At 50.2% G+C, this 20829-nt stretch overlaps 1 protein-coding gene across 1 annotated transcript in view; it reads left to right on the top strand.

Moving 5' to 3' along the window:
• Positions 1 to 20829, top strand: part of LOC128774434 (protein Shroom2-like) — a 93134-nt gene that overhangs the window by 56903 nt on the left and 15402 nt on the right. Inside the window, exon 2 of the mRNA XM_053893518.1 lies at positions 16959 to 17110. Within this exon, the coding sequence (XP_053749493.1) occupies positions 16959 to 17110 (152 nt within the window). The remainder of the gene's footprint in view (positions 1 to 16958; positions 17111 to 20829) is intronic.

The following is a 20829-nucleotide window of genomic DNA, read 5'->3' as shown; positions in this document are numbered from 1 at the left end:
GGGAGGAGGGGACATGCGGGTAGGGATAGTGGCAGAATGCTGGTTGAAGGGACATGAGGAAGACCGCCTGGGGGGTAGGGTTCCCGCGTGCTGCCGTGGCTTCTGACACAGGAGAAGAGGCGTGTATGACAGAGGAGGACCAGAGGTGCGTGCGTGGTTACGTGTATGTGACCTTCTGATAATGATTTTTTTTCTCACCTCATTTAAAAATTTGTTTTGATGTTTTATTTTTTTATTTTTTGAGAGCGAAAGCATGAGTGGGGGAGGGACAGAGAGAGAGGGAAACAGAATCCGAAGCAGGCTCCAGGCTCTGAGCTGTCAGCACAGGTCCCGACACGGTGCTCGAACTCACGAACCATGTGATCATGACCTGAACCGAGGTCGGATGCTCAACCGGCTGAGCCACCCAGGTGGCCCTCACTCACCTCCCTTTTAAAAGCCAAGGACTGCCAGCCTTTGAGGTCCTAGGGAAATTATCGATAAAAATCCAGATGGTCAGATTTAGGAGAATTAAAAAAAAAAAAGGCCTGCTCCCACTGAGTGCTGATTTCACTTCCGCGAGCGGCATCTTTTGTACACGCGGCCCCTTCTCGACCTTATGAGCACTTGCTGTGCAAGTCAGGGCTTCGTGTTCTTCCCGCAGGGCTCAGCGAGGCCCTGTGGGCTGGACCTTTGACATCTGCCTTTGTCTCTTCCGGCTAATGTAACAACAATACCACAGACTGGGCCGCTCGTAAACAAATAGTTATTTCTCGCAGTTCTGGAGGCCAGAAGTCCAAGTTCAACGTGGTGGCAGATAGGGTGTCTGGAGAGAGCTCTCTTCCCTCTGTATAGACAGCTGTCTTTCCACGGTGTCCTCCCATGAGGGAAGGGGTGACGGAGCTTGTGGGGTGCCTAGTAGAAGAGCACTAATCCCAGTCCCGAGGGTTGCACCCTCATGACCCGATCCCGCCTGGGAGTGTCCCACCGGGCATCAGGGCTCAACATGTGAGTTTGGGGAGGACACAAACATTCATTCACCGCCAACATCACTGAAAAAAGAGTTTTTCAAGCAGAAAGACAGCCCTTGTGATGGAGGAGATCATCCATATTTTACCCAGCACAAAAAGCGAAGGCTTTAAGGGAGCTCTGAGTTTACCCAAAGGAAAGGTGAACGTAACTTTGGCCACGTTCCCTCTGAGCAGCGCGTCTCTTGGGTCGCACAGGGGTGGCGTTATCTGAAGGGACAAGCGCTGTTTCTTTGAAATGGCAGTAGGCTGGGAACGTCCATTAAAAATAAACAGCCGTGTGTTCTGAAAAGCCAGGGACACTTTGTTCTAATGTCCAGCGGTTCCTTTTCCTGTTTCGTGATTGCCTATCAGCTCTTGGAGATTGCTTTTCTACTTTGAAAACTGAAAACCTAAGTAATTCCAGTCATCTCTGTTTAACCGGCACTTAATGTTCCCACCATTTGTTTCCAGAAGCTCTGAGAGAGGGGCGCCTGGATGGCTCGTCCGACTCAATTTTAGCTCAGGTCATGATCTCACAGTTCATGGGTTTGAGCCCCACATCAGGCTCTGTGCTGACATTGTATGGCCTGCTTGGGATTCTCTCTCTCTCTCTGTGTCTTTCTCTCTCTCTCTCTGTCTCTTTCTTTCTGTCTGTCTCTTTCTTTCTCTCTCTCTCTCTGCCCCTCCCTCTGCTTGTGCTCTCTCTGGCTCTCTCAATAAACTTTAAATAAATTAATAAATTAGAATATACATGCATGCATACATACATATATGCTTGGGGTGGTTTTGCCCCAACCAGTCTTGAGATTTCTAAGACTGACTTGAAAGACCAGGACTGGGGACACCTGGGTTAAGCACCCAACTTCAGAGTCCTTGTGATTTGCCGTCTGTGATTTGGAGCCCCGTGTCGGGCTCTGTGCCGACAGTTTGGAGCTTGCAGCCTGCTTTGGATTCTGTGTCTCCCTCTCTCTGCCCCTCCTCTGCTCATGCTGTCTCTGTGGCTCAAAAATGAATAAATGTTAAAAAAAAAAAAAAAAAAAGGACTGTAGTGGGGTTTTCCTCCCACGGTCCTTAGGATGAAGGCAGGGCTTGAGACAAAAACCTGGCTATCTTCACTGGTTCCCTTCCTCTGTTCGCCCTTTCCACAGTGTTGCCTCCTGCCTTGCAACAGACGTTGGTATAGGAGGGACTAAACAAAGATGCCACCTGGGCTTTGTTCTCAAAGACGGGCTAGTCCCGCCACGGGGCTAGAAGCAGAGGCAGAGGCCCATCAACAGGGTTCAGAGCAGTGGTTGGCGATGCAGCCCGGGTGTCGGAGAGGCCAGGAGGAGGGCCGCCAGGCCCGCGGCGGAGGCAGGAGGAGGCTTGTGTGGCGTCCAACGGGAGCGAGCCAGGTACAGTGTGTGCATGTCCATGATGGGGGCGGCGGCCTGAATGGAGGGGACCTGGCCAGCAAAGCCCGCAAACAAGAAAGACCATTTTCTGTGGGGAGAAAGAACAAAGGCTTCTTAGTTGCGGGTGTGTGATGTTGGGACAGGACCCGTGGTGCCCAGAACAACAAGGCCCGCTTTGCATGGTAATGATGGGCCTCATTAAACACGGTGGCTCCACCTGGCCCGATGGGCCTTGTGCGTGGCTGCCAGTGACCAGAGAGCCTGTCCCTGTGAGGCTGTCTGCTTCTCACCATGCTGGATGGGGTTTGCGGGGCAGGCGTGAAAATGGGATTTAGGCGGTGTCTTGCTTTTCGTGCAGATGTTCACGAGAGCTGGCATGGTTGTCCCGGATACTTAATCCTTTCTCTAGAACAGTGGCTCTGAACTAAGGGTGATTTTTTTTGGGGGTCCCCTAGGGGGCATTCGGTAATATCTGGAGACATTTTTAGTTGTTACAAATCGGGGTGACGGATGGTCCTGGCATCTAGTAGGTGGAGAGCAGGGATACTGCTAGTAAATATTTTGCGCCCAGCACGACCCCCCACAACAAAGAATTACCCAGCCCCAGTGTCAGAGGTAGAGAAGTGTGACATGGTATTCCACCATGAGCCGTCCCATAGTTTACTTTTTGGACATCTGGGTTGTTCTGGGGTCTTAGGTGTCATTGATGATGCTGGTGTGGACATTGTGGTATGGGCCCGTTGGGTAACATACAGTCCCACTGATGAGGTATAGGTTATGCAGTGTGGTTTCCCACGTGGTCACATTGATCCCACGTGGTCACATCCATGTAGCCTACAGGACTTGCAGGCATTGAAGCAGCCCACGTGTCCACTGACAGGTGAAAGAATAAAGAAGGGGCACCTGGGTGGCTGTCGGTTGAGCGACCGACCGACTTTGGCTCAGGTCATGATCTCACGGTTCGTGAGTTCGAGCCCTGCATTGGGCTCTCCGTTGACTGCACAGAGCTTGATTGGGATTCTCTTTCTCTCCCTCTCTCTCATTGCCCCTCCCCCGCTTGTGCACGCTCTCTCTGTCTCTCTCTGTCTCTCTCTTTCTTAAAAATAAACATTGAGAAAAAATAAAGAAAAGGCATATATGTACAGGGAATATTATTGAGCTTTAAAAGGGAAGGGTGCTATGCATCATGTGCTGTGGCATGGATGGACCTTGAGAGCTATAACCAGGCGAAAGGACAAATACCGTATGATTCCACTTATGTAAGGTGTCTAGAGCAGTCGGGTTCCCGGAAAGAAAGAAGACTGGTGATTGCTGGGGGGCAGGGGGGGTGGCGAGAAGGGGACTGGGGTATTGTTCGGATACAGGGTCAGTTGTACAGGATGAAGTTTTAGAGATGGGGTATACACGATGTGTTTATACTTAACGCTACTGAACTGTGCACCTTAAACACAGGGTTTTTAAAATTTTTAATTTTAATTGAGAGAGAACCAGTGGGGGAGGGGCAGAGAGAGAGGATAGAGGATTCGAAGCAGGCTCCGTGCTGATAGCAGACACCCAGACACAGGCCTTGAACTCATGAACCGTGAGATCATGACCTGAGCTGAAGTCTAACACTTAAGCAGTTGAGCCACCCAGGCGCTCCGTGCCTTAAACACAGTTAAGAGAGTAGATTGTGGCGCATGTGTTTAAGCACCGTCGAAGAGCTGCAGGTGACCCCGTTTTCCTTTCAGGCACTCTGTGCTCCTGTGCACCCTGGGGGGCACACCCTCCCTTTTCCTGCCTGAGGGCGCTAGGGGGCGACAGGGAACGTAGGCGTTGGGAGCCGCACAGATGATGAAGACATATTAAAGGAACTAGAGCTCATGGAATTGTGGGAGAACGTCCTCAGGGGGCATGTTGGGCAGCAGGAAGGCCTCTGATAACCCATGTCCACCCGGCTTGGGAAGACTGAGGGAGGCAGGCCCCTCGGTGTGGCCGGGCATCCCCCTGGCGTGCCACTGGTCTCGCGGCCCCAGTGTGGTGTAGTGGCCTGTGAAGACGTCCTGGGGCCTCCTGGGCCCCTCTGCAGCCGTCCCTTGCTGACTGTGACCTTGTAGAGACCTTGTCACCAGTAGAGAATAGTGCTGCTGTATCGCTTCTGCCTCCCATAGTTGGGCAGGTTCATTCTAATGCTTAGAACCATACAGAGACGGACATTCTGGAAAATGTAGTTCCCATTTTAACCAAGAGGACCCACTACTGACGCCTAAGTTGGAAACACCTTTTACTTATTGAACCCGTTCAGAGGGCCACCTGGGGAAATTCGTGTTCCTTTTTTTTCCCTTTGCTTGACTGCAAATCTGTGGTATTTAAACCACAAGTATTTTCAAGTATTTGTATCTTGAGAATTTATCATGTAAATCATGCTTTTTGAAAAGGGGGAACTGTGGTCTGGTTTCTACATAATCCACTTAGGCTAAATTTTTGTAAAATATCATTTATATACTGTGGCTTTGTCTACTTAAGTTTTCTGTGATGCTATTATAGCTAAATAATGGAAAAAGGAAACTTTAAGTTAGGTTTAAACAATAGCATCTAGGATAACTGAGCTTTGGGATTTTTTTTTTTTTTTTTTCTTTTTCAAACAGCCTCAGGAAAGGACTTAGAAACTATTGTACCTAAATAAATAGCTTGGAAAATTGTAAATGAAGCATTCTCCCTTACCACTTCAGCCTTATTTCCTAATGTTAAAATCAAGAATTGGGGGGAACCTGGGTGGCTCAGTCAGTTGAGCTTGGGACTCTTGATTTCAGCTCAGGTCATGATCTCAAGGTTTGTGGGTTCAAGCCCCACGTCAGATTCTGCACTAACAGTGCAGAGCCTGCTTGGGATTCTGTCTCCCTCTCTCTCCGCTCCTCCCCCACCCATGTTTTCTCTCACTTGCTCTCTCAAAATAAATAAATAAACACTTAAAAAAAAAATCAAGAATAGAATCATTAGGTCACTGAAGCCTAGCCAGGTAGTTCCCCTTGTTACACCAACAAATGGTAAGTGAAATAATTTGTGAATATGCTTGTGTAATACTTTAGAGTTTACAAAATATTATTTTTTTTAGGTGACAAAACAGACAAAAATGAGTGACTTTTTTTTTTTTTTTTCAACGTTTTTTATTTATTTTTGGGACAGAGAGAGAGCATGAACGGGGGAGGGGCAGAGAGAGAGGGAGACACAGAATCGGAAACAGGCTCCAGGCTCCGAGCCATCAGCCCAGAGCCTGATGCGGGGCTCGAACTCACGGACCGCGAGATCGTGACCTGGCTGAAGTCGGACGCCCAACCGACTGCGCCACCCAGGCGCCCCAAAAATGAGTGACTTTAAGTTGACTAGTTAAGTAAATGGAGGAGTCAAGGCTTTTTTTTTTTTTTTTTTTTTTTTAGTTTGTTTATTTTGAGAGAGAGCACGAAAAGCGGAGAAGGGCAGAGGGGGAAAGAGAGAATCCCAAGCAGGCTCTGCGCTGTCAGTGCGGAGCGCGATGTGGGGCTGGAACTCACAAACCACAAGATTATGACCTGAGCCAAAATCAAGAGTGAGACACTTAACCACTGAGCCACCCAGGCGCCCCTAAACATTTTATTTTTTTAAGTAACCTCTACACCCAGTGTGGGGCTCGAACTCACAATCCTGAGAGCAAGAGTCCCACACTCCCACCTCTTTTAATCCTTCGCTGATGCTCATCATCTCCTTGCTCCCTAGCCGGCCCGTAATATAATTTTGCTGCTTGGGCCCCGCGGGTGTCTGTTACTGCACTTGCCACGGGGAATTTATATCTGTCAGTGTCCAGAGAGGAGACAAACCATTCAGTAATTTGGACAGGAAATGCTTCATATAAAGCAGGATTCGGCAGACCGGCGACATACAACACAGTGTTCTTTGTCTTGTCGGTTGCACAGAGTCGAGCGCTGGCTGTAGGCTGCGAGGCCCACGAAGCCTAAACTGAAACACTGCTCGCCGTGCGGCTCTTTACAGAAAGGTTTGCTCCCCCCCCACCCCGTACAAAAAAATTATTACCTCTTAATGGATAATTACTCGAATTGACAAGTAAAGAGGACTGTAAATGTAGAACCCCGGCTATGAGGAGCAGCCACCACCCCCGGGGCTGAGGCGGGTGAGCGAAGGAAGAAGACCTTAGAAGTAGCCCACCCCTCCCGCCGGGAGTCAGGCCTCCGTGGGGCGCGTGTGACCGCGTACCCCCGGCAGGGGCCAAACTCACGGAGTCGCAGAGCAGCAGGCGGGCGGGAGGCTGCCCCCGGCTGCCTTCGAGGTTCAGCAGGGAGCGGGGCAAGGGTGCTGCCGGAGCCGGCTGGCGTGCCGGTGGAGAAGCCTCTGGGGAAGGCACTGGGGTGACGCTGCTAAAACTTGCCGAGAAGCCGCCCGCGCCCCCCAGCGTATCCGCGGAACGTGCCAGGAAGCTACCGTGCTACTGGGCACGCCAGGTGACTGCCGCGCCCATTAATGTGGCGATCGTGACTATTATGCCATGTGACTGGCGAGCCACGTGACTGCCATGTTCACGTGAGTGCCGCGCCCTTTGACACCTTCGCGTGGCCGCCACGCCCATCACTGTCATGCTCACGTGACTGCCACGCCCACGTGACTGGCGCGCGGTCATACCTGCCACACCCATGTGACTGCCCTGCCCATTAACTGTTGTGATCACGTGACTGACGCGTCCCTGACTGCCACGCCCGTAACTGGCGTGGGCACGTGACAACCCCATTCGCATGATTGCCACGCCCATGTGACTTGCGTGTGGGCATAATGGCCACACCCACATGAAAGCCATGCCCCCAAACGGTCATGCCCACGTGACTGTCACACTCACGTGACTGGAGGATGGCCATAAAGGCCTCGCATGTGATTCCCTTGCCCATTAAGGGTCGGGTCCCTTTGACGCCCTGCCTACGTGACTGCCACGCCCATAGCTACCGTGCTCATGTGACTGCTGTGCCCACGTGACTCAATGCCCATGTGACTGGCGGGTCGGCCTAATGGCCGCCCTTAGCTGTGCCACCCACATGACTTATGCCCACGTGACTGCCACATCCATTAACATGTGTCAAGCCATGCCCACATGACTGACTTTCCTCTTGACTGCTGCGCCCATTAACTGTGGAGTCCCTGACTGCCACACTCGTGAACTAATGAGCCCATGTGACTGTCACATTCGTGTGACTGCCTGACCTGTCCACATGAGTGCTGTGCTCATTAACGGTCACATCAGTCTGATGCTGGGCCCACGTGACTGCCACACCCATTAACTGCTGAGCCCAAATTACTGCCATGCCCATTAACCGCCTCACCCACGTGACTTTTGCTCCTCCAATGACGTCCATGCTCCCGTGACTGCCGCACCTGTTAACTTCTACGTCCACGTGATGCCGCACCCACGTGACTGCCGCCCCCATAACTACCATGCTCACGTGACTGCCACGCCCACGTGACTGACGTGTCCCTCGACTGCCACACCCATTCGCTGTCACGCCAAGCGACTGCCTTTCCCATTAACTGCCGTGCTCGCATGAGTGCCACACCCACGTGACTGCTGTGTCCATCAGCTGCCTTGTCCTCGTGACTTCCACTCCCGTGTGACGGTCGCGCCCATTGACTGTCTTGCCCACGTGACCCTAGGCCATGTGACGCCAAGCCCCAGTGAGTGCCATGCCCACGTGGGGCCTCTCCCACGTGACGGGTGCACCCACGTGATGCCGTGCCCACGTGACTGCCGCCTCACGGGAGCAGGTATAGAGGAAGACAGGCCGCAAGTGGAAAGGGTGACGGAGTCCCCTTCTGGTGTCCCTCCCGTGCCCTCTGCTGACGGTCCTTACTGGTGCCTGCGGCAAGGAGAAGCGGTCACAGGGCCCCTCTGCGGGATCTTCAGGGGAGGCCGCGGAGGGCAGAGCTAGAGCCGAGGCGGCACGTTGCTAACCGGCAACGTGAGAGCCGGAAGTCTTCGTGTCCCTTCTGGCCTGAACCCTCTCTGACACGCGAGGGTGTTTAGAAGATGCTCCTTGGATGTGGCTTTCCGGAAGCCGTCCCTTACGTGCGTAGGCCTCTGTTCCTCGGATGCAGGGACGATGTGGTGTTGAGGACTTTGCAGAGTCCTCCTGTCCCGGACCTTTGCCCCGTAGAGAGGAGGCCCCGCTCGGGCCTCATCCGGCCGCAGGCGGGCAGCCGGGCCCGGGCTCGGGAGGAACGCTTCTCCTTTGGCTCCTGGCGCGGCTGGCCTGGCTTCTGCGCTGTACTCCCGACCGCCAGATGCGGAGCCCCTCCTCTGCCGATTGTGCTTGAGCCGTCCTCCAGATTTCGGTTTCCGTCTCTGGCTGTCCAGTGCAGCCTCCAGATCTTGTCCTCCTCTTCCGTGGGACTTCTGCCTTGACGCTTTTGTTGGCCACATCCCCCCTCCGCGCACGAGCTCGTCACCCAGGCGTGTCTTCCTTTTATGTATCTCGTCGGCCGGGGTCTGGCCGGTAGTTAACCTGCCTTGGTCCCGTTGTGCAGGCCACATTTGCCTTTCTTTTTACGGGATCTCACGTGACCAGCTCTCCTTTTAGGGAGGCTGAAAGGAACGTGTTAGAATAGTCAGAGGGAGCCGTCGCGTTCTTAAATGCCTCGGAGTAAACACCAACTCGCTCACCGGGAGACCAAAGCCCAGGAGGTGGGTTGTGGTTTCTTTTGTTAGTTTTAGTGGGGCATCGTTTTGTCTTTTCTCTTGCTTTTTGATTTTGGTTGTCGACCATGAGGAAAAAGAAGAGGTGTTTTTTTTTTTTCTTTCCACAATTGAGATTTTGTTGGCGGTTTGATGATCCGTACACAGACATTTCATTTTGTCTAGATTGTCTTGAAGTTTATTTATTTATTTTGAGAAAGAGAGAGCATCCCAACTAGGCTCCACAGTGTCAGCACAGAACCCGACATGGGGCTTGAAATCACAAATAGTGAGATCGTAACCTGAGCTGAAATCAAGAATCGGACGCTTAACCGACTGAGCCACCCAGGTGCCCCTCATTTTGTACAGTTTTTAGCACAGATACCAAAGACCTGAAAAGATGTAGTCTGTCACTCTTATGTAAACGGTTATTCCGGTGACTTTACAGCTTGAAATGTGGAGGCAGATTTTCCTTAGGAAGAGATAAGTATCAGCATCTTGTGTGTCGATAATCTGTTCAACCACAGCGCTCCCCACCTCATTCACAATTCACAATTTAACATCCTAAACACGACTTGTTCCAACTTCCAGGTTTTTCACGGCACACAACCAAAGTGTTTAGGGAAACTGGGCTAGCACGCTCAGGAACTGAGCGCACCAAGATCAGGGAATGGTTTTCTTTAGGAATTGTGGGGAGAGAGGTAACTTTCAGTGTTCGAGACACACGAAATACACCACCGTGCCTCCAGATTGCCACGTAGCATGCTTTGTACTGTCGGCTGTAAAAACTGCTCCCCTGACCCGTGGAATGTTAAGCTGACCCAGACAGCCAGAGCCTCCTGGGATTCCATATCTTGCTCTTTCCTGGTTGTACTAAAAAATACATAACCAGTGAATGATTTTGCCTCTTAAAAAAAAAAAAGTTACACTTAACTTGGATGAGGTGACATTCCCTCCTTAAAAATATTCCCAGACTTACTAAAAAGCTTACATTTCCAAAATAGCGATGAAACTCCCCTCTGGATTCTGTAAGGAGACGGGGCCCACCAGTAAGACGTGGCATGTGATCTTAGGCTGGGCTTCCTTCACCTCTGCTTCTCCAGAGGCTGGGCTCTCCTGAAGCTTTCGTTCCTCTGTTCCCTCAGGTAGATCTGTAGTTTCTTGGCCAGTCCCTTCAGCCTGTTTTCCCATTTGTTTGCCCTTTTTTTTTGTTTGTTTGAAGAGGTTTTGCTCCATTTCCACTTTTGCTGGTGCAGGTTTTAGCTGACAGCTTGCGTGTCTCCTCTGGGGCTCCCTCACCGCCCCTGCACCCAAGTTGACCTTTCTCTCGGGCATCTTGGCCGTGGAGAGGGTGCCGGTCGGTCCCGAGATGCCGAAGAGCCTTCTAGAAGCTGGGCTGCCTGGCTTGTGTGGCTTCTCTCGTCACAGGGGAGCCGGCAATTATTACTTGTTTGAGTCTCCAACACGTTTAGGTGGAAGTTTCCAGTTTTCAATGGGCTTGTCTGTTACCAGAGATACGCACTCAGGTTATTTCACTACTTGATACTTCCCCTGGATGAGTCAGGTTTCCTTTCCGAAGCTTTTTGGTTCTGGGAGAATGAGTAAAATACCGAAATTAAGCAGCCTGAAGCGGTGACGTCAGGGATTGCCCCGTCTAACAAAAGGCATTGCTTTGTCATGCAGGTCCTGTTGTCTGGACCATTCTTGAGGTAGAACTGATAAGTTGCACGTGTGATTCGTGGCCTTTGAAATAGGATATTAGACTCCGTGTCGTTTTCCTCCTTTCATTCTGATCTCTGGCCATCGTGATTTTCTGAATCACTCGAGCACAACACCTCCGCACCACTGGCTTCTTTCCTTTGGCCCATTGTGTCCATCTGTGACCACATCGTGAGGTCTTCCCTCACAGCGTCTAGAGTCCTTGCCCACGTTCCTGTTCTCTGCCCTGTGTCGTTTTGAGCCCTCGTTTCTGTCCAGCGCCAAGATGGAGGTGAGGATCTTCGTCATCGCCGCCTTGTTCTTAGGCAGAAATTCATTTCACGTGTTGTGCCTGCAAGGTTCATCTTCCACAAATACTTGCGTGAATACTATCATTTTCCTACTTCCATGCCTGCTTTCTCTGGGCCTTCACTGCCTACGGGATATTGTCCCAGATTCTGATTCAAGGTCAAGTTCCTAATCTTCTCCCTTCTGCCCTTATCTTCAAACGCCCTCTTGTGAGAGCTTTACACCCTGCCAGGCTGACGTTCCTGTGACACGCCTGGGCTTCCTGCCCGTGCCCCTGTCTTCACGTCAAGACCCGACTTTGGGATGTCCTCCCCGAAACACGCACCTCCTTTCAAGTTGTGTTCATGGCCCTTCCCATTTGTGAAACTGCATTTCCGCCCCCGAGACAGAGGTGAACGTTGCCCCTCGTGCTGCCCCCTGCATTGGACGCGATTCCTTTCAGCGTATGTCTGGTCTGCTCCCAGACCCGATTCTTTTGCCTCTGTGGGTCTTCATTCCCGATCATCTGTAACGTCCGTTCCAAGAAGTATGAAAACTTTGTTCCAAAATGACTCTTGGGCATTTAGGTGACTCAGTCGGTTCAGTGTCTGACTTTGGCTCAGGTCGTGATTGCACGGTTTGTGGGTTCGAGCCCTGTGTCAGGCTCTGACCTGCCAGCATAGAACCTGCTTTGGATTCTCTGCCTCTCTCTCTCTCTGTGACCCTTCCCCGTTGCTGCTCGCCCGCTTGCTCTCAAAATAACTAAATGATAAAAAATAAAGGCTTGCGTTAACTGTTTCTCCCCACTGCTGTTTCCAGACAACATATTCCTATAAGAAGAGTAAGGCCTTCTTGACGTCACGGGACATCTCACTTCATCAGGACGGTGAGCGTGGGTTTGCCGTACGGAATGCCAGTTAGTGACTCCGGGTGGAATTTGTGGACTGGCGTGGGCGCTCGGGACTCCCGTTCTGTACGTGTGAAGGGCGTGCCACGTGGGCCCGCATCATGGGCACGGCAGGGTTTGTCTCTGCCCGCCTCCCGTTGTGCGGGGGACTCTTCTGGGTTGGAGCAGGTGACCTCGGCCGGAACTACCCTGCTGGTGGCTCCCACCCTCTTTCCGCGTAGGCGGTCGCCCCTACTGGTTAACAGTGCCAAGCACGGTCCTTTGTAGCGCGTGGCCCTCGGGACGGAATGCCCATCAGCGTTGGGTTTGGATACACTGTCACGTGCGGGCAGGCAGAGTCCTTATCCTGTGCGGGTAGCACCGACTTCGGGTTTGTTCTTTGCCAAGTTGAAGCCTAATTAATCCCACCTGCTGTGAGATGGTGGGGGGGGGGTATAGAATGCAGGTTTTCAAAGCTGCTTTTTCTTTTACAGCTTCTTCCCCCAGGAGCACAATAAATATCAAAGAGAAACTTTGTCTTGGGGAGGAAGCCAAGGGCGGGGGTGCAGGGGGGAGGGTAAAGCCCCAGCTACTTTATCTCCCAAACCCAGACCGATTTTTTTTTTTTCTGGGAAGTGTAGGTGGAGTGCTTAGGGCGAGGCTGAAGGAGGCTTTGGAATGCAGTCTTCCTTTATAGAGGAGAAACTGGAGAAGTCTTTACGGATGAGAGGAAGTAACATGGTGTTCGTCTCCGTGGCGAAGCCGGAGGACGTGACGGGGCTTCACGGGAGTCTCGCACAACTTGTCCATAGAAGGGTTTGTGGGGATGACGCGGAGAAACCCACCAAGTGGTAGCTGAGCCAGACACCGGTGACGTGTCCCCTCCAGGGCCTGCTGCCTTAACAACTGTCGTGAGACCCTGCAGGTCATTAGTCACGGTGGTTTTGCCTAAAGACGTTCTCTTTCACTGCAATTCAAAGGGCATCACTGTAGGGAGGACGCTTATCGTGGGGTCAGGATCTTTTCTTGTAGATACAGAAGAATGTGTGACTTTTAGTATGCTAAATGTGTCTGACACAAAACTCACCATTTTAACCCCTTTAGAATGTGTGATTCAGGGGCGCCTGGGTGGCTCAGTCCGTTAAGTGACGACTCCCGGCTTCAGCTCAGGTCATGATCTCATGGTTCGTGTGTTTGAGTCCCGTGTTGGGCTCTGCACTGTCAGTGCAGAGCCAGCTTGGGTTTCTCTCTCTTCCTTTAAATAAATAAATAAACTTAAAAAAACTTGTATGTTCTGTGGCTTCCTCATGGTACCTGGCCCTTGTGTGTTGTGATGAGTCTCCAAAAAGTGCATCCTTCAAGGCTGCACCAAATGCCATGGGCTCTGTGAAAATGTTCCTGGAGGGTCCATCCACACCATAGAGGGCAAGCCGACTTCTCACTCGTCTGGTACTTCATTTATCTGTCCCTATATCTCTATACTGCAACTCAAAGCATCGTCTCCTCTCCTGGGAGCTTGTTAAGGATGGTCTTAGAGACGCAGAAGTTGAGGCCCCACCCAGGACCTGCTGAATCAGATCTGCATTTAAAAAACATTTTTTTAAAGTTTTATTTATCTATTTTGAGAGAGAGGGCATGAGCAGAAGAGGGGCAGAGACGGGGTGGGGGGGTAGAGAGGGAGAGAGAAAGAGAGAGAGAGAGAATCCCAACCAGGCTCCACACTGCCAGTGCAGAGCCTGATGCAGAGCTCAAACTCACAAACTGTGGGATCACGACATGAGCTGAAATCAGGAGTTGGATGCTTAACTGACTGAGCCACGCAGCCACTCCCAGGTCTGCATTTTAAACCCTGGGAGACTTGTGTGCACATTACAGGTTGAGAAGCATTGGCCTCTAAGCCTAGAAATGTCTTCGAGGCGGGAACTACATCTTGCAAGACCCACTGTCCAGTATCTAGCGGTTTTTTGCATCGTACTTGCTCTGTAGATGGTTACTGAAAGAGTAAGTACAAACTCTGAACGCAGATGGCTTTTTTTGCACTCATGCCACCAAAGCATTTACCTAATGGAATTCAGGCAATAGTTCACTGGGTACAGACCCAAGTTACCATCTGCATGTGTTCTGTATTCTAGATTTTGCCCTCCAGATTGTGTACTTAGCGCCAAGAGGAGAGAGAGAGAGGAGATGAAACTGACCCAGGCACGCCTTGAATGCTGTCTTGAGGGTCTGCAGCCTCTGGGTCCCTGTTTTGGGGGACAGGTGCTGGTCTTGACCCCAGCCACCACAGTGCTGCGGGCTCTGGTAGTGACCCCAGCCGGAGCGTTGGTCAGCTTCCCCTGGGGGCTTTCCCCGCACGGGCAGGGTCGCCGGCCGTCCTCGTCAGTGTGAACTTTGGTGGTGGAGGCTTCTGCGATGCTCAGCCTTTCTCCTTTATCTCCTGTGGTTTACCTGGTGCCCTCTGTCACCAGCCCTCTAATTGCTGGGGATCCAGGGTTCCATCTCTGTGGTTATCTGTCCGTGGCTCTGTCTTCTGTCCGGGCAGCCTCCTTCAGTCTCCCCAGCCCCCTGGTTTGTTTTTTTTTTAAGTTTTATTTATTTCTGAGAGAGAGTGAGTGTGTATGCACAAGCCAGGGAGGGGCAGAGAGAGAGAGAGACAAACAGAATGGAAGCAGGCTCCAGGCTCTGAGCAGTCAGTACAGAGCCCGACACGGGGCTTGAACCCATGAACCACAAGATCATGACCTGAGCCGAAGTTGGACGCTTGACCTACTGAGCCACCCAGGCACCCTGCCCCTCAAATCTTTAAATATCTTCTGCTTGGGGTCACTCCACGGGTGGGCCACCTTTCCCTGGATGCTCTTCTCCCACAGCCAGCTGCCCACGGACCCTCCACCTGGACAGCCCCTTGGCCTCTCGCACAGGACGTGCCAAAAACCTAAGCTCTCCACTGAATGTCACCTGCACTTTGTACCTGGCTGAGCGTGTAATCTTGGGCAGGTGGAAATTTACTTACAACGTGTCTGTTACTGTGTTGGGATAAAATTGTCTAGACTTTTGAAGCCAGTTATTAACAAAAATATGAAGCCATCCATTCGGTTAAGAAGTAGTCGTTTACTTGCATCGATGGTGTTGACTTGCGATGAATAATTGCTTGGTTAACCTGAGACTTCAAACGTCGTCCTTAGATTTAAGCGGAGGTTTGAGGCAACTATCGTTCACTTGCAGAACTGAGGCGTGTAAGTTGCTTAGTACCCAGTTTTTTAACCCGGAGGAAAGATGTACTGCTCTACTGCTTGGTGAGGGCTTTGTAAGTAACTGTTAGGTTGGCCGCGGCAAACAGTCAGGCAGTGAGCTTTCAGACTGTACACAGATACTCTCACAAACGTTAACTTTGTTCACCGGTTTTCCTAGCAGTTTGTCAAGGTAATTGCTTTTTGGTATACAACTGGGGTTGGCAAACTGTTTTGTAACAAGCCAAGTAGTAAATATTCTTGGCTTTGTGGGCCAGGCTACTCATTGCTGTCCTGTAGCAATATGGAAGCAAGTGGGTGTGGTTCTATTGCAGTAACATTTTATTTACAAAAAAGGGGAGGGGGGGGCGCATCTGGCTGGATTTCGCTCATGGGCCATAGTTTGCCAAGCACTAGTAGAGAAAGCAGGCAGGGTTAATTGCTGCTGAGATTATTATTACTGTATAGAAAAAAACTAGGTTTAGTATTTAAAGACCAAGATTTCTCGGGGCGCCTGGGTGGCTCAGTTGGTTAAGTATCTGGCTCTTGATTTTGTCTCAGGTCATGATCTCTTGGTTCATGAGTTTGAGCCCCGAGTGGAGCTCTGTGCTGACATCACAAAGCCAGCTTGGGATTCTTTCTTCCTCTCTCTGCGTCTCCCCTGAGTGTGCACTCTCTTTTTCTCCCTCTTAAAATAAATAAACGTTTTTAAAAATGCCACATGTTGCAGAATTCTTTTTATTTGTTTAAATGTTTAATTTTTTAAATTTATTTATTATGAGAGAAAGAGAGAGAGCACAAGTGGGGGAGGAACAAAGATAGAGGGAGAGAGAAGCCCAAGCAGGCTCCATGCTGCCTGTGCAGAGCCTGACACAGGGCTCGATCTCATGAACCATGAGATCATGACCTGAGCCAAAATCAAGAGTTGGATGCTTAACCGGCTGAACCACACAGGCGCCCCATTGTTCATTTATTTTGAGAGAGAGAGAGAGAGTGCAGGGGAGGGGCAGAGAGACAGGGAGAGAGAGAATTCCAAGCTGACTCCACATTGTCAGCACAGACCCCAATGGAGGGCTCTATCCCACAAACTGTGAGATCATGACCTGAGTCAAAATCAAGAGTCAGACGCTTAACCACCTGAAATGCCCAGGTGCCCCTGTAGGATCCTTTTTCTGTGAGCTATCCAGCAAGGGCAAATGCATAGAGACAGGAGGTGGGTTAGTGGTGGCCACGGCTGGAGGGGATCAGGAGGTGACTGCTCACGGCTACCAGGTTTCTTCTAGGTTTAGGACGTGATGGTTCCACAGTTCTGTGAATATACTAAAAAGTCATTCATTTGTATATTTATGTGGGTGAGTTTTGTGGTATTTGAACTCTCTCTCAGTAAAGCAGTTACAAGAATCTAGGCCTGGGATTAATGTATGAGAAACAGTACATAATAAAAATAATCCATCATTATTGTTTGGATAAAGGATTCCAGAAAAGGGCCCTGTATCTTTAGATCCACCGTTTTGGGTCGTGTGTGTTCCGGAGCGCATGCGCTCTTTCCTGTTCCCTCGGTGAAGGTAGCCCAGGTCCCCGCAGAGGCAAGCGCTGGGTGAGGGATGTGTCCCTCATTCGTCAAATAGGAATCCGTGCAGCCTCAGGGCCTAGATGGGGTCCTGGCCGATCGCAGAGCCAGTCATAGAGCTGTGGGCGGCACACGTCACAGGCACGTTGCTCCTGGCTGACTTCTGGGGACTTGCTTTGCTTGTTTGGAGGCTCATGGCACGTGCGTCTTTGTTGCAGATTGAAGAAGGAAGTAAAGCTGCGGCAGTGGACAAGTTACTGGCCGGGGACGAGATCGTCGGCATCAACGACATTGGTCTCTCAGGGTTTAGACAGGAGGCGATTTGCCTGGTGAAGGGCTCTCATAAAACCCTGAAGCTGGTAGTGAAAAGGTAAGACCCACGCCTCGTGCCATTTTCACAAACAGAAGTGAGTAAAATAGCAAAAGGTGAAGCCAGGTCTGCTGATCTGCATCACTGCAAGCAAATCCCAGTTTGGACTTAAGAGGTGTGTGTGTGTGTGTGTGTGTGTGTGTGTGTGTGTGTGTGTGTGCGCGCGCGTGCGCGCATGACCACAAAATTCTACTCCTTGGCCAAGGGTGAATCCAGCATCCAAAACTTAAAAGATGCCTTCTTCTAGTACTATGCATTGTTTATTTGATACGTTAAGTGAATTTGAATGCTTTTTTCTTTTTTTGATTTAAAATCAAGTTAGTTAACGTACAGTGTGGTCTTGGTTTCAGGAGTAGAACCCAGGGATTCATCGCTTACATATGACACCCAGTGCTCATCCCAACAAGTGCCCTCTTAATGCCCATCACCCATTTTCACCACCCCGATCAACCCTCAGTTTGTTCTCTGTATGTAAGAGTCTCTTACGGTTTGCCTCCCTTTCTGTTTTTATCTTATTTTGCCTTCCCTCTCCTGGGTTCGTCTGTTGTGTTTTTTAAATTCCACTTATGAGTGAAATCACATAATATTTGTCTTTCTCTGACTTATTTCGCTTAGCATCATACATTCTAGTTCCATCCACACTGCTCCAATGGCAAGATATTATTCTTTTTCATCACGATGGAACATATTCCATTGTATACATAAACCACATCTTCTTTATCCATTTGTCAGTTGATGGACATTTAGGCTCTTTCCATACTTTGGCTATTGTTGATATTACTGCTGTAAATACTGGGGTGCATATGCCCCTTCAAATCAGCATTTTTGTAGCCTTTGGATAAATACCTAGTAGTGCAGTTGCTGGGTCAGAGGGTAGTTCTATTTTCAGTTTTTTGAGGAACCTCCATACTGTTCTCCAGAGCGGCTGCACCAGTTTGCGTTCCCACCGACGGTGCAGGAGGGTTCCCCATTCTCCACATCCTCGCCAGCATCTGTTGTTTCCTGAGTGGTTATTTTAGCCACTCTGACCGGTGTGAGGTGGTATCTCATTGCGGTTTTGATTTGTATTTCCCTGATGATGAGTGACGTTGAGCATCTTTTCATGTGCCTGTTAGAATGCTTTTCTCTTTTCTTCAGCCATATGTAGGTTCTTATGTTAGAGAGCTGCACTGACGCTTCAGATGAAGTGTTGTTACCTCTTGTTTCCACAAGGTGGCAGGCTACTGTGTTTTCGCCTTTGAGTGAAAATGGTGCAGGGCTGCCTGTACACTGGTCAGCTACCAGGACTTTCTAGCGCTGTGCTGAGGTCTGGGGGGAGCGCGCTGCCTGTTCCTGTAAATCAGATTGCAGAACTTTGGAGGACATGAAGTGGTTAGAAAAGTAGAATGAGGGGCGTGATGTTTTTATGCACAGGAGCGACCCTGAACCCCCATAAAGGTACTTGTGATTTCTTGTCTTCAAATAGAAGTAATTCTCTACCTTGCATTTTGTAGTTGGCTAATTCACACTAAAGTGTTTGCATGCCCCCTCCTCTTTTTTTTTTTTTAAGTGGAATTAGTGTATTCTTTCAAGTTTAACTGTAAATTTTAAAAAATAAATGGACTCAGGAGCCTGAGTGGCTCAGTTAAGCGTCCGACTTCGGCTCAGGTCATGATCTCATGGGTTTGTGGGTTCCAGCCCCGTGTCGGGCTCTGTGCTGACAGCTCGGAGCCTGGAGCCTGCTTCGGATTCTGTGTCGCCCTCTCTCTCTCTCTCTCTCTCTCTCTCTCTCTCTCTCTCTTCCTTGCTCACTCTCTGTCTGTCTCAGAAATAAGTAAATAAACATTTTTTAAAAGTGTTAAAAAAAAATAAATGGACTGAAGCATTTACTTCCATTTTTAGTACAAGTAGACTTGAAAGCCTATTCCCAAAGGAATTCACTTTTTATTTTTTATTTTTTTTTAATGTTTATTTATTTTTGACAGAGAGAGAGACAGAGCATGAGCGGGGAAGGGGCAGAGAGAGAGAGGGAGACACAGAATCCGAAGCAGGCTCCAGGTTCCGAGCCGTCAGCACAGAGCCCGACGCGGGGCTCGAACCCACAGACCGCGAGATCATGACCTGAGCTGAAGTCGGACGCTCAACCGACTGAGCCACCCAGGCACCCCTCACTTTTTTTTTTTTGACTGAAACCATATCCAAGGAGGAGGCTCAGAAACAAGGAAGAAAAAACTCTACTTCATTGCCACATTGAATTAACAACTTCATTTCCAAGTGGTACAGACTACCCTCTCTGTAAATCAGAAAAATACACTCTTAGATGGGTAGTTTGGGAGCCCTTTGGAGAGGATGAGATAGGAGAGACACTGTCATATTGTATAATTATTCCTTTGTGGTCACATTAACAACCTTTCTAAGGCAGGATACGTGTTCTAGGATTTAGTGGCGCTTAGTGCAGTAATGATGATGCGAAGGGAAGCGTGCTCCACAGAGGTGAGCTGGGTGTTATCAACTGCCTCGGGGAGTCCTTACCAGCTCCCCAGCTGATTGAGGTTGCCCTCTGTCGTCTCTCATAGGAATCTGCGAGTTTACTTGAAAGTGAGACAGTAGTGTCTTTTTTAATGTTTATTTATTATTTGTTTTGGGAAGGAGTTCGGGGGGCAGAGAGAGGGAGGGAGAGAGAATCCCAAGCAGGCTCCGCTGTGCCAACGCAGAGCCCGACACGGGGCTTGAATTCACGGACTGTGAGATCATGACCTGAGCCAAAACCAAGAGTCAGACGCCTGACAAACTGAGCCAGCCCCCCTCCCCCGCCCCCTGAGGCGCTCCCTGAGATGGTAGGCTCTGGCTGTCTTGTTGGCAGAGATCTAACAGTTAGCAAGACCCATCGGTGAGATTGTGGGGAACCAGCATGTATTTGATACAATGCCGATTGGACTACAGGTTAGACAGACTTTCCGGCGAGTAGTTTGGCGACATGTTTCAAAAGGCAGGTCTTGGACCCACAGTTTTCGTTTCTGGGATCCTAGATACTCAGCAAAGGGAAATTACTGAAATGAATTAGAGACCACCCAAACTGTAAAGTGCTGCTGTTACAAATGATGTCAGCGTTTCCTGACATGGGAAGGCGCCCCACGAAGTCCAGGTGAGCGGAACACATAAGAGCAGTCAGAGAACCGTGTATGTCCCATTCTTACAAGGTTGGTCGGTTGGTTTGTTACGTATGCTTCACGCCAGCATGCAGCCCAGCATAGGGCATGAGCCCAAGACCTGAACTGAGATCAAAGGTCCGATGATTAAGGGGGTTCCTGGGTGGCTCAATCGGAAGCGTCTGCCTTCGCTCAGGTCATGATCTCATGGTTCGTGAGTTCGAGCCCCGTGTAGGTTCTGTGCTGACAGCCCGGAGCCTAGAGCCTGCCTCGGGTTCTGTGTCTCCCTCCTTCTCTGCCCCTCCCCCACTCATACTGTCTCTGTCTGTATCTCTCTGTCACTCTGTCTCTCTCTCTCTCTTTTAAAAATAAACATTAAAAGAAAAAGATGGGACACCTGGGTGGTTCAGTTGGTTAAGCATCTGACTTTCGCTCAAGTCATGATCTCATGGCTTGTGGGTTTGAGCCCCGTGTCAGGCTCTGTGCTGACAGCTCAGAGCCTGGAGCCTGCTTTGGATTCTGTCTCCCTCTCTCTCTGCCCCTCCCCTGCTTGTGCTCTCTCTCTCTCTCTCTCAAAAATAAATAAACATG

Source organism: Panthera pardus, unplaced genomic scaffold (genome assembly GCF_024362965.1).
Source record: "Panthera pardus isolate Hobbes unplaced genomic scaffold, ASM2436296v1 HiC_scaffold_306, whole genome shotgun sequence".
In the NCBI taxonomy this organism is placed as follows: domain Eukaryota; kingdom Metazoa; phylum Chordata; class Mammalia; order Carnivora; family Felidae; genus Panthera; species Panthera pardus.
Note: the sequence above shows the minus strand (reverse complement) of the source record. Positions and strands in the feature narration are given on the sequence as shown.